Consider the following 12,237-nt stretch of genomic DNA (forward strand, 5'->3'; position numbering starts at 1 on the left):
GTTACATTTCAAGAAATCTTATCTTCGAGAGATGCACTGAAATATTTAGATGAAAGTGTATGATGCCTAGGATTTACTTCAAATTATATGGGACATATAAAAGGTTGAGATATGGATGAAATAAGATTGGCCAAGTTTGAAGATGCAAGACAAATAAACGTGAGTTCATTACAGTATTATTCCACTTTTACATACATTTGAAGTTTTCTGTAAAATATATAGTTTCCCCCATAACACAGTATGTACCTCTGCCATCAAAGACTCATGTCACTGTCCATGTAACATTTTATTCCCAATTGTCTTTTAAAAACAACCTGAGGGAGAAGATTGTATCATGACAAGGAAATTGTTTTTAACAAATGATTGAAATGTCATACATACACAGAATAAACAGAAATGTAAAAAAGGGGAAGATTTTCAAAAGCATTACCATCAGGCAACAAACATCACTACTTACGCAGAATGGAAGTGTTAGGATGAAGATAAAAAACTAGGGAAATTAAAGAAAATGTTAGAAAAAAGATCAGTATGGTTGTCAATCATGTGCACCATGGTATAATGAAGAGGAACGAGGTCTTTGAGGAGACTCCAAGAGTATATCACAAAAGATTCCTCCTTTTAGCTCATAACATATGCATGGTAATAGCTGTACAGTTAACATTAAAAGCTCTCTCACCCAAATAAATCATACCCCTTCCCACACATCATTTGTTCTAAAAGTAACTGTCCTTTACTAAATATATCATTTTACTTTTCTATCATATTTAAATGATACAACATTTCACCTAAGATATTGCACCAAGTAACTAAAAAATCTGACCTTTGAACTTCAATGACCACTGAATAGCTATACATATACTACTACCAAGAAAAAGAATCCATATTAAAAAGTCATCTAGTAAGCATAAGAAGGTCTAATCTGGATTATTCTAAAGTCAGATGGCTTGAGACTCCGCTAGCAAAGTCCCCTATCTGGTGGCAGAAAATAAAAACAGGGGAAAAAAGTGTTCATTTTTAAAGATAATACTTACTTAAGAATGGTTTTTGCACTACTGCAGTCTTCAAATCGAATGGAGTAACCAACTTCCTGGCCCAACATCACATCCATTTCATCAGCAACTCTCTGGGCCACACTCATTGCAGCCACTCTCCTGGGTTGGGTACAGGCAACTCCTCTTTTGGGTCCTGGTAATGATCGCATGTACTCCACACACCACTGTGGAATCTATCAAATAATTTCACATTTAAATTAATTCTACTCTGCCTGTGCATCAGGTATATTTAACATGAAGTGTTTTATCTCATTCTAATAATTTAAAACAAAATTCAATTTAGGCACACCACAAATTATTACTTATGACTTAAACTTATAATAGCATGATCTCTCCAAGCCAAGGAGGGGTCATGTATAACACTGATATGTCATAACTGTACTCCTCAGTGAGCTAGGTCCACTGAGGCTTTGCTGAACATGCTCTATGGTGTCAATGTTCCACCACCAAGCATTTCTCTATGCACTGGAAAAATTCCAACTTATGAAAATTCTACTTCATAACAAATGTTAGTTCCCAAAAATATTCTAAGAAACTGTAACTTAAATTCCTATACAATTTAAGTTACAAATTCAGCTCACACTTGGTAAGCCAGCAGAATCTAACTCCTATCCTTCTCCCCTCAGAAGTATGCACAATGGAAACACCTTAGGTACATCTTAAAAGTTAATTTTAGTTAACTATCAAACTCAAATTCAATAGGACCTATAGAAGCAGCAACAGCACTTCCCTGAAGGAGGGCAATGAAGGGTAAACAAGGAAAAAAAAAGACCAACAAGCATAAGTAGTTGGTTGTTGCCATGATGACACTGCATTTCCTAGCTGTTCCATTATCAATAGAAACTAAGATATTTGATAATTTAATGGTTCTTCTCTACTCACTTACCTGTGAAAGAACCATGGGAAAAATCTAAGTGCTTACTACATTAAATTGGAATCCACTCCTACAAGAAGGACGTGATGGATCTCCATCAAAGCCTCCAAAAGCCTAACAGATTTTAATGCTACAGGAAACGTGGCATTTTTTTGGTATAGGATTTGTACAGTGATATTTGAAGAATACTAGTTGTACTATCACTACTTTTTTTTTTTTTTTTTGTGGTACGCGGGCCTCTCACTGTTGTGGCCTCTCCCGTTGCGAAGCACAGGCTCCGGACGCGCAGGCTCAGCAGCCATGGCTCACGGGGCCAGCCGCTCCGTGGCATGTGGGATCTTCCCAGACCGGGGCACGAACCCGTGTCCCCCGCGTTGGCAGGTGGACTCTCAACCACTGCGCCACCAGGAAAGCCCTATTGCTACATTTTAGTTAGGTTCCTTCTGCAATTTTGTTTGGAGAATTTCACTTTCTGATAGGCACAAAAAGATAACCAAAAATGGCTAACTATTCTTAATGGTTTTGAGTCAAAGTTTAATAGGAGTATGCGGAAAAAGCATTTGCATGAAATTCACTATTTACACTGTTGTTTCCCTTTGAATACCCCAAATCCCTGCAATCCTAGGTATCCATGTACCTTAAGTATTTAAAAAAAAAAAAAATACTAATCCAAAAAATCACAAATCTTGTTTTGAGTTCACCTGCCCTTCTTCTCCACTAACTGCTACTAAATAAACTCATCTCTGAAATAAGGTTAATCATATAAGACCACAGAAGAGCAGTATGAAATAAATATAACTTTGGCTATGAGACAAAGGGACAGAGTTTTAAATACTGAACCCACCTATATCTACAGTGTAACCTAGGGCAACCCACTAAACCTCTCATAAATTAAAGCCTCATTTTGCTCATCTGTAAAATGGTGATTAACAACTTCCTTGCATGGCTGTTGAAAAACTTAAATGAGATAATACAAACTACATAGTGCCTGGCTTTACCCAACTGCTGACTAAATGGGTGCTATTAATACTACACAAACTAGATAAACCAGTTGAAATAATTATTAAAAATATATTAATAAGCTTAGAGTTATATCTTTTCATGTATTCTTTAAATTTCCATAAGGTGATAAAAATAAACCAACAGTTTTAGCTTCTAACATCAGCATTACATTTCCTCCGTTTAAAAAGAAAAACCATGCTTAGGCTCAGTCTTATATTATATAACAAAAGCCTCCAATCTGGGTTGCTACTGTAGCCTTCAAAATGTCTCCATGTAATACTCAAATTGATAGACTTGTGGCATTGTGTAACTTAAATTATACACATACAGGATAACCTGTATATGCAGTATGCTCAAATCTAAACATGTTCACAGGTGCATAAACATGGAAAATCAGGCCCGTAGGAAACACAGCAATTATTTCTGCGTGATAAGTAATTATTAAATTCATTTCAACACTTTCCTGAATTTTCCAAATTTTCTACAATAGCCAGGGGCTGCTATTTTTGTAAAATCTAAGAAATTTTCTGATGAGTCAGGCTCAAGCACCTGAAAATGAAAATATGGTTACCTCGCTCATAGCAAGAAAATGCAAATTAAAAATTACACTGAATTACCATTTTTCTCCTGTCAGATTTGCAAAAGTTCAAGTTCAGTAGTACACTCTAGTGGTTTCCCACATATGCTCTCATACATGCTCACGGAACGGTAAACTGATACGTTCCCTATAGAAGGCTATTTGGCTGTACGTTCCACAACTATAATCTATCTTCTGACCCGATAATTTTTACTTCTGAGAATTTATCCTAAAGATATACTTGCCCATGAAAAACAACCATTAGAAGCAGCCTAAATGTCTATAACATGGGCCTAGTAAATAATGGCTCATCCCTGTTTGAAAAATATCCTAAATATAGTTCTAATACAACACTAACGTGTGTTTAGTTCAGGGGTGGGGAGGACGGGGACACTACTGGATGGAGGTCACAAGTAAAAAGACTTTACTTAGCTCTTCTATTTTTTTTTTAAAGAATAGATAATATTCACATAGTTCAAAACAATTATAAAAACAAAGAAATGAAAATGACAAAAACAAAACCACTCCAATGGTTCAGCTCTCTCCATCCAAGCACTGGAAAACAAACCTTGTGCCCCCAAATATGTACCACCCCAGATTCAAAGTGGGTGGGAGAGTATCACTGCCATAATTTACATAATAAAACTGGAAAAAAACAGCACCGCTGTTTTTCCAAAGAGACTCAGGAAAATAGGTACTCCCTACAGGATTCCAACCCCATAAGTCACTAAAAGTTGCTAAACATAAAAGCAGCTATGCTTCAAAAAGTTCTGACAGACAGCCAATGAGAATAACCACCAGAACCAAATACGCAACATTTAGTAAACATAAACATTAATAAAGTACATACTGTGGTATTCAATAACTCACCTGTGTTGTTTTACCAGACCCAGTCTCACCAACAAGTACAAAGGATTGATGTCTAACCAGAATATCTGTAAACCTATCCTTGTATTCCCAAACAGGGAGCTGAAGCCGTTTCTTCAGAATATCATAGTATCGAGGCGTATGGGGTAAATTGGTAAATGGATTAATGCACTGTGGAAGTGATGTGTGTCCTGCATGTCCGGTGTGTGTAGAATGAGCAGAATGTGTTGAATGTGCTGAATGTGCCGAGTGGGTTGAGTGAGCTGAATGGGAAGCTTTTAAAGGTGGTAATCCAGCACTGATAAGCATAGCATTCGTGGAAGCTCGCAATTCTTTCTCCTTTTCTTTCTCCCTCTCCCGCTCTCTATCTCCTCTATCTCGTTCTCGTTCTCGATCTTTAGACCGATCTTCACGATCACGGTCACGATCTCGATCCTTCCTAAAAAAAAAAAAAAAAATTTATAACTCAGATTCCAAATTTTATGCAAAATGTTCATAGCGGCGTTATAGTCACAAGAAAGTAAAATGTCCAACAACCAAATAAACTGATATAAAACTCGAAGTATCAGAAACAATGAAAAAGAACTTGTAATCAAGGATTCTCCATGCCTCATCCATAAACATCTTTCCCTTCCTTAATGATGCTTCAAATTCTATTAAGGAACAGTCTCTTTCCACCTTTAGCCATCAGCTGCGATAACACAAGAACTCATTCTGCATGTAAAATCCTTCTTAGAAATTAAAAACTGAGGGCAGTGTGGGAAAAAGGTAGGGACAAATTAGGCAAAAAGAGAATGGCATCAGAGTCTTTCCCAGGTTCTCCTTCAGGTTACATGAAAAGGTATTTTCACACTGAAAGTATGTTCAAAATTTAGCAAGAACTAAGTCTTTTATTGCTTCTGGCCTCAAAGACAATTCCACCTCACATTACAGTAATACAAACAAAATTCAGCACAAAATTCCGAGCTAACGAATTAGCAAGTTTATTTTCCTAAGTTAACGCTTTCCAAATTTTGTTCAAAATGCATATATTGCTCTATAAGGAAAACTAAAACTTTTTATTCTTGGTTTCATTGTTTACTCTTGCATGTATCCTTAACAGCAATAGTAAAAAACACTGGAAGTACTTTATAAAACCTATGTATACTTTGATCATCCATAAAGTGAAAAGTAGCTCATTTAAAAACAAGCTTCACTGAACACTATTAAGTTGTTTAAAATGTTTAAATTATGCAGATGACCACCATATTAACCTTAGGTCATTTAGCCAATTCCAGCATCTACTTCTAGATACTAGAGATGATCCCTAACCAGTAAGAATTTTAAAATTATCTATACTTATTCATTTTATTAATCTAGTTTACTTCAGACTAAATCCTATAGCAGACAAATGTGCCACAAGGTGTTTGGACTCATTTGAAATAGTGAGGCAACATGGAACCATGACACAAGCTGCTAAACATGTCATTGTTCCTTATCCATAACACACAAAAGACATACAAATTTCCCATGCCCCAATTATCAGTAGCAGACTAGGGAAGATCATTCATTTTGATGTAATGGCAAATCAGCTGGGCAACAGTTACTCCCCTTCGTAGAATACAGCTAAAATGCTGAGCCCAGCATGAGTTAGGATGGTTCCCCAATTACAAAAATGGTAAGCTGACCAATTATATTTGATATTGTCCCTTCTAAAGTAATTCTATTCCACAGGAACTTGCCTAAATAGAGAAAAGCCTTATTATATGTACACAAATATTCATACACACATCTATTTTTTACATATATATAATCTTTTCATATATGTATATATAAAAAGCGATTCTCCCTTCCCCCAACCCAATGTTCACCTTCTACAGAATTACAGGACATGCAAGCTAGGATCGGAGCTTCTCATCCCATGTGGCATAAAGAGAAAGAAATCAAAGGAACCTAAAGGATAACCTACTCAGCATACAAACTGAAGTCCCACAACTCAGAACTTAAGCTTCCTGGCCTATCTTCGCAATATACCATCAACCATCCTTTCTTTGCTTCTCTCGTTCTGCTCCAGTTTAACGTGCTTGTAATTAAATAAGTATTTGCACAGCTCCAAAATGTGAATGAGAAAAAGTTTACAACAGGATAGATAGATACGTGTCCAGCAAAGTGAGAAGCACTGTAGTCAGGAATGGATTCAAAGACTAGACATTTTACAGTTCATAGAACATAAAGGATCCTTAAAGAACATCTGGTCTAAATAATACATGTTTTTCAAGGGCCTACTTCACCAGAAACTTTATTACCAAAAATAACTGCAACAGAGGAAGCATAAAATACATTCTGAAGACACAAAGATTAACTGCTGACCATGAATTGGGGTTTAACTCTAATATAAGAGTAAAAGGAGCACGAGCACCTAGATCACAGTTGCATAACCACTGGAAAGATATAAGCCTCAATTTACTAATCTGCAAAGCGAGAAGTATTAATAAAATAGTCTCTTAGATTAAAATTAGAACGCAAATTCAATCACCTAGAAATGTTGCCTGTGATTCCAACTATCTACCTTCAACAGGAAAGGGAAGATAAAAATTAAGGGTCAGTGGAGGGGGGGGGCCTCAAACCCACTGCTTCATAAATATATGCAGAATATTGTGTATATGCATGTTTTCTTTTTTAAACAGGCACCTTTATTATAAAGGAGTTTGTTACTTAGAAGATTTACTAATCGAGGTATAATGCTTAAAAAACTAATTATCAAAGCAGTGATCACTTAGCCACAATACTGGCAGGGAGAGACACAACAGGACACAGTTGTTTAGCACGTGGTTCAGTACTTTATCTCAGCTTAATCCTGGATCAACACTTAAGCTAACTATATGACCACATTTATTTCTTTCCTCATCTTTAAAAAGCTCTTGTGGGGTACTGCAAGGGTTAAATGAGTTAATATATGTAATGTGCTTAAAGTAGTGCCTGGAACATAATAAATGCCCAATAAACATTGGTTATTTATTTTTTAAATTTAAAACACCACATTAAAATTCTACATGGAGTAACAGAAACTAAAGAAATGCTAATGAAGATGTAAACTGGTTATCAAAATCAGAGTATTTTAAACAAGCATTGATTTTAATCTGGTAATCTCACTTTCAGAGACTTCTAGGGATATAAGTACACATAAGGATGTTCATCACACTTTTCACTTGTAAGACTAGGAAACTACCAAAACGTCAGTGAACAGGAAATTGGTTAAATAAGTTATGATACCCCTTTACAAGTGGAATACTATGCAGCCAATGAAAAGAATAATGTATATCCATTCCACAGTTCATAACGTATTTCTGGGTGAATTTAAAGAAATCAAAGCACAAATAATACATATTAAAAGATCCTATTGGTATCAAATAGGATACCTGTGAATAAATATGCAGAGATCTAAAAAAATTTTCATCAAGGGATTAAATAAAGATGGGGATGAAGATTTCTGATAATTTTTTCCCCTTTTCTTTATATCTTTATGAATGGACGTTTCTTGTGTTCCCTGGGGCAAGTTACTTATCCTCATCACAGAACTGCAGTGAAAACCTGTTTATAAAGCACCTGAAAGTTTTGGGAACACTGTACATATGTTATCTATGTTTCACATTTTTAACCAAAAAAATTCTTATCAGGCAGTAATATCAGAAACTAACATCAAAGTGAAAAATGTCCCTGTTTTCAAAATTTTTTTCCATACTTCAACATTAAGTTGTCTTTTGGTTAATAATTTTACACAGAAAATGTTGTGGGAAAAATGGAAAAAGGAATACAGTCAGTATGTAACAGAAACCTTCAACTTCTCTACCTGTTTCCAAACTTAAAATATAGCAAGAGTAAATAAAGCCATATATAGTTTGGGAGCATGAATTTGAGTAAAATCTCTCACTGAATTACCTTCCCTTCTGAGTAGCAGGGAAAATGGGACATCCATGTTTGGCAGTGGAGTTCACAAGACTGACAGGCCTACCCTCTCATGTAAAACCACCTGCTACTTAGCAGGGCTTTAAAAAAAAAAAAGAAAAATCTGCAAGATTGCATGACAGTCAACAAATTATTTTGTTGACTTTTTAAATTATTAAATATGGAAAAAAAAAACCTAAGCACTAATAAACACTCCAAGCCCACTGCTAAAGAAAGTTCTATCAGAAATGACATTCAGGTGACACAGAAGTGAGTATACAAATGTCCCTCCAAAGTATCTCAGAACTTGAGCTTTATTCCAAAGATGAACTCTCGCTCATTTACAGGTAGATGTCATATATAATATTCAAGAGAATCAAAAGGTCACCACCAAAGACTTAAAAAGTCCACATTTTTACTAAGGATGTCGGATTTGCAAGGAAAAGGGAACAAACCCATGTACATATCATGGGCCCACTAATCCCCCAAAAAGCATTTAAATGGTGCACATAAACACAAATATTACTAAGTGAATTCATTCCTTCCCCATTTATTTTTTTCCAATCTGAATTCTGTGAGAGGCATTAGTTGCATCTTAGCCAGATGACAAGCAATTTATTTTTGCTTCACAGGAACAAAGAACCAAGTGTTCCCTACTTTACCAACCCATTGTAAATGTCATTAAAATAGGCTGTAATGACTCTTAACTACAGTCACAGTCTGTGTGCTGTACTGGAAAAAGCAAGAGGCTAAGATTGAAAATTAAAAGATCAAGGTTCTAGATCCACCTGTAAACTGTAAGGTTGCACAAGCCACCTTAACAACTCTGGGTCTCCATTTCTCACCCCTCGAGTGGAGCCGAGTATACGCTCTTTAAAGTCACTTCCAGCTCTAAGGAGCCTGTGACTTGTAGCTCAAATGTGCTCAAGTTCTGCTGTGTGTGTTGGGGTCAGGGAGAGAAAGCTGACACAGAACACTGTAAACTAAAAAATGTACACGATTAAACTGTTATATATTTATGCTTTCCATATTCAATATACGGAAAGCCGCCAAAAAGTATACCCTATCCTGGCTTATACTCCCCAGACACAGACACCTCAATCAACCGAAAGGAAGGACTTTGAGTGAACAAAAGTTATACAGACTTGACACAGTAATTCTGCACACGTACACACACACTAAAATGCAAAATTATGCAAAGTATTGAAGATATTCAGACTTTCACGTCTCTGCCTGAATTATCCAAATAAACCTCTGTACTTCAGGAACGAAAAGTACACACTGGACAAGAAATGATTTTGATGCAATTGCTAAGGTTAACTGTTAAATTCCTCTGCACCTTTAAGAAAAGGTAAGTAGAAAGGAATCTGAAACACCACGGGCGTGTCTACTTCAACTCCCAAGCAACCTCCCGACGGGCGATATTTTGCCGTAAACACTAAAAACTTTTGAAAAGGGTCTTCTCGTTTCAAAAGCTACCTAGGAACGAGTGCGGGGTAGGGACACAGAAAACAAGAATTTATTGGAAAAAAAGAATGCCTTCTAATTGCTATCCCGGGGATGCCCAATAACTACTGTTTTGGCCAAAACAGGAAATAAAGGAGATGGCGGGAGCGTGGGCAGAGAGCGGAAGTTTGCCTAGTATCTACTTTGAAGTGTTTGAATGGACCGAGGCACGCACTCTCCCGCCAAAGTATAAACTCCGCGGCTCCAAACCACCAGCCCTCCAGCCCATCAGGTATACTCCACGTTTTCCTTTCTCCCGGCTGGCCCTCTACTCTCCCCTCCCCCGAGAACTCCTCGTCCGCACGCCTCACTCTACTCCCAGCACCTCCACCCCAGCCTACACAAGAATCCACGCGCTTCGCTCACTTTCCGGCCTCCGCTTCTCCCCTTGCTGGGCGCCCAGCCGCCCCCCAAGGTCCTCTCCCCGACCCCGCTGGCTGAGAAGTACCTGGTGCCCTTGGAAACGATTACTCCCGCCGCGCCCTCCCCCACCCTCTCCCCAGGCTCCAGGCCTTACCAGGAGCCCAGGCCACGAGGTCCGCGGTTCCCTCCCGTCGGCTCCCCTCGAAGTGACTCTTGCTCGACTCCGCCCGGGGAGGAGGCACCCTACTAGCCACGACAGGCCTCTCCGCTCTCCCGACTGGGCCGGGCGGCCACCGCGCCACTCAGCTCCCCGCGCCCTTGCTGGGCCGAACGCCTGGGGGTCCGCTCTCCCGCGCCCCGCCGCCAGTGACCCGAGCCCAGAAGAAAACAAAAGAGTCAGGGCCCGTGGCCCGCTCGGCCTAGCCCTCCCTGGCCCGCTCCCGGCCGGGACCCCAACAAAGCCTGAGCCCCTGCCTCGCGCCCCCGGCCTGGCTTACCCATCGGTCCCCGCACGCTTCTTGCCGGAGGGGTAATCCTCCCCCAGGTCCAACCGGTGTCGCTTAGACATCTTCGGACTCTTCGAGCGGGCGGTTACGAAGGAAGAAAAAAAGAGAACCTAGCGGCGCTATCGGTGCAGTCGAAGGCAGCTACAAAACTCTGGAGGACCCCCACCCCTCCCGCTACAACAGCCTACACCGTGCGGCCGGAACCAGGAGCTAAAATGGCGGCGGCGATGAGGGCTGGGCCTGCGCGCGCGCTTCCGCGGTATGCTGTGCGTGCGTGCGTACGTGCGTGCGTGCGTCCGTGGTGCGCGCGCACGCATAGGAGGCGGGAACTCAAGCCCCCGCCCACCGCCTTGTTGACCCGCCCTTCTTCCGCCCTCCGCCTGGCAGGCACTTCCCGCCCTCTGGGCGGGTGCTAGGCGGGTTGGGCCCTTGGCCCCTTCACGGCCCTCCGATTTAGGAAATTGAGAGAAGAGGAAGTCTAATCCTAGTTAGGAAATCCTATCCATCTGTATTACCCTGGCATTAGGGGAATCTGAGACCCACAGATGTTGAAAAACTAATCGAGATTATACAGCTGATAAGGGAGGTTGAAAAACTAATAGAGATTATACAGCTGATAAGGGACAGAGCCAGGATTGGTACCCAACTATAACTCCTGATCTAGCACTTGAAGCCACTGACCAGACATTCTCAACTGCAGTGGGAAAACTGAGGTGAGAAAATGTCAAGACTTATCATAATGCATTTTGCCTTTTTTTTTTAATGTTTATTTTATACTATAGTTGATTTAACATTTTGCCTCTTTTTACCAAGCACGGACAGATTGCACTCAACCTATTGATGTTTTTACTGGAATAGGGAAAATTGGCAGTAAGGGCATAACTTTTTCCTGTGTGCATATTATGTGCTTCCACGCTGTTAACCCTACTTCTATTCTCATTCTTACAGTAACCCTGCAAAGTAGGTGTTATTTAATAGATATGGACACCAAGACTGAGAGAGGTTATGTCACACAGCCATTAGGGCTGTCCCTAAAGCCATAGCAAATTGTTGGGGTAGAATGACTTTATGACTTTTGTGACTCTCTCCCCCCAGAACCTATCTGCTTGCTCAGTTGCATTCATTCCCAGAAAAGCACACAAGAAAAAGATCTGTGAACCAGCCCAAGCCGGGTGATCTATGTAGTTTGCGCAGTGGTCATTTGGATGCCCTGGAAGACCATATTAGGGTTCTTATCCAGTCCTCAGAATTGCAATCTCTAAGGTTAAATACAACTCTACAATTGCAGCTTATAAAGAGAATTCTTTTATTTTTTTTGTACAAAATCCACATTCCAAAGTCAGCCCAAAGAAAAGTGAGTATCTTCACTTACAAAATACTCAGTATAACTTTCTACCCTAAAAGTACATTAACAGCATATTGACTTTTGTTGGAGATCATGATGCATAATCACTGAATTGTAAACCTGGAAGGGTTTCCAGCTGATCTTCTCTTTCTGCTTCATTTTCCAAATGAGGAAATCTAAGCCCTGTGATGACCAGGTTCACCAGTTAGTGTCAATGTCAG

General features: G+C 39.5%; 1 protein-coding gene across 2 annotated transcripts in view; it reads right to left on the reverse strand.

The window, feature by feature from the left end:
• Positions 1 to 10,860, reverse strand: part of DHX15 (DEAH-box helicase 15) — a 70,067-nt gene extending 59,207 nt beyond the window's left edge. The window contains exons 1-3 of one of the 2 annotated variants that reach the window (XM_089911718.1): positions 10,663 to 10,860; positions 4,376 to 4,811; positions 1,032 to 1,225 (exon numbers count right to left, since the gene is read on the reverse strand). In XM_089911718.1, the coding sequence (XP_089767844.1) occupies positions 1,032 to 1,225; positions 4,376 to 4,811; positions 10,663 to 10,733 (701 nt within the window). In that variant the 5' untranslated portion in view covers positions 10,734 to 10,860. The remainder of the gene's footprint in view (positions 1 to 1,031; positions 1,226 to 4,375; positions 4,812 to 10,662) is intronic. The other variant, XM_022566662.3, reaches the window with a different exon arrangement.
• Between the last annotated feature and the right edge of the window lie 1,377 nt (positions 10,861 to 12,237).

The sequence above is a fragment of the Delphinapterus leucas genome, chromosome 5 (assembly GCF_059928025.1).
Source record: "Delphinapterus leucas isolate spDelLeu-1000000601 "Yukka" chromosome 5, BTC_Dleu_Yukka2, whole genome shotgun sequence".
Lineage (NCBI taxonomy): Eukaryota > Metazoa > Chordata > Mammalia > Artiodactyla > Monodontidae > Delphinapterus > Delphinapterus leucas.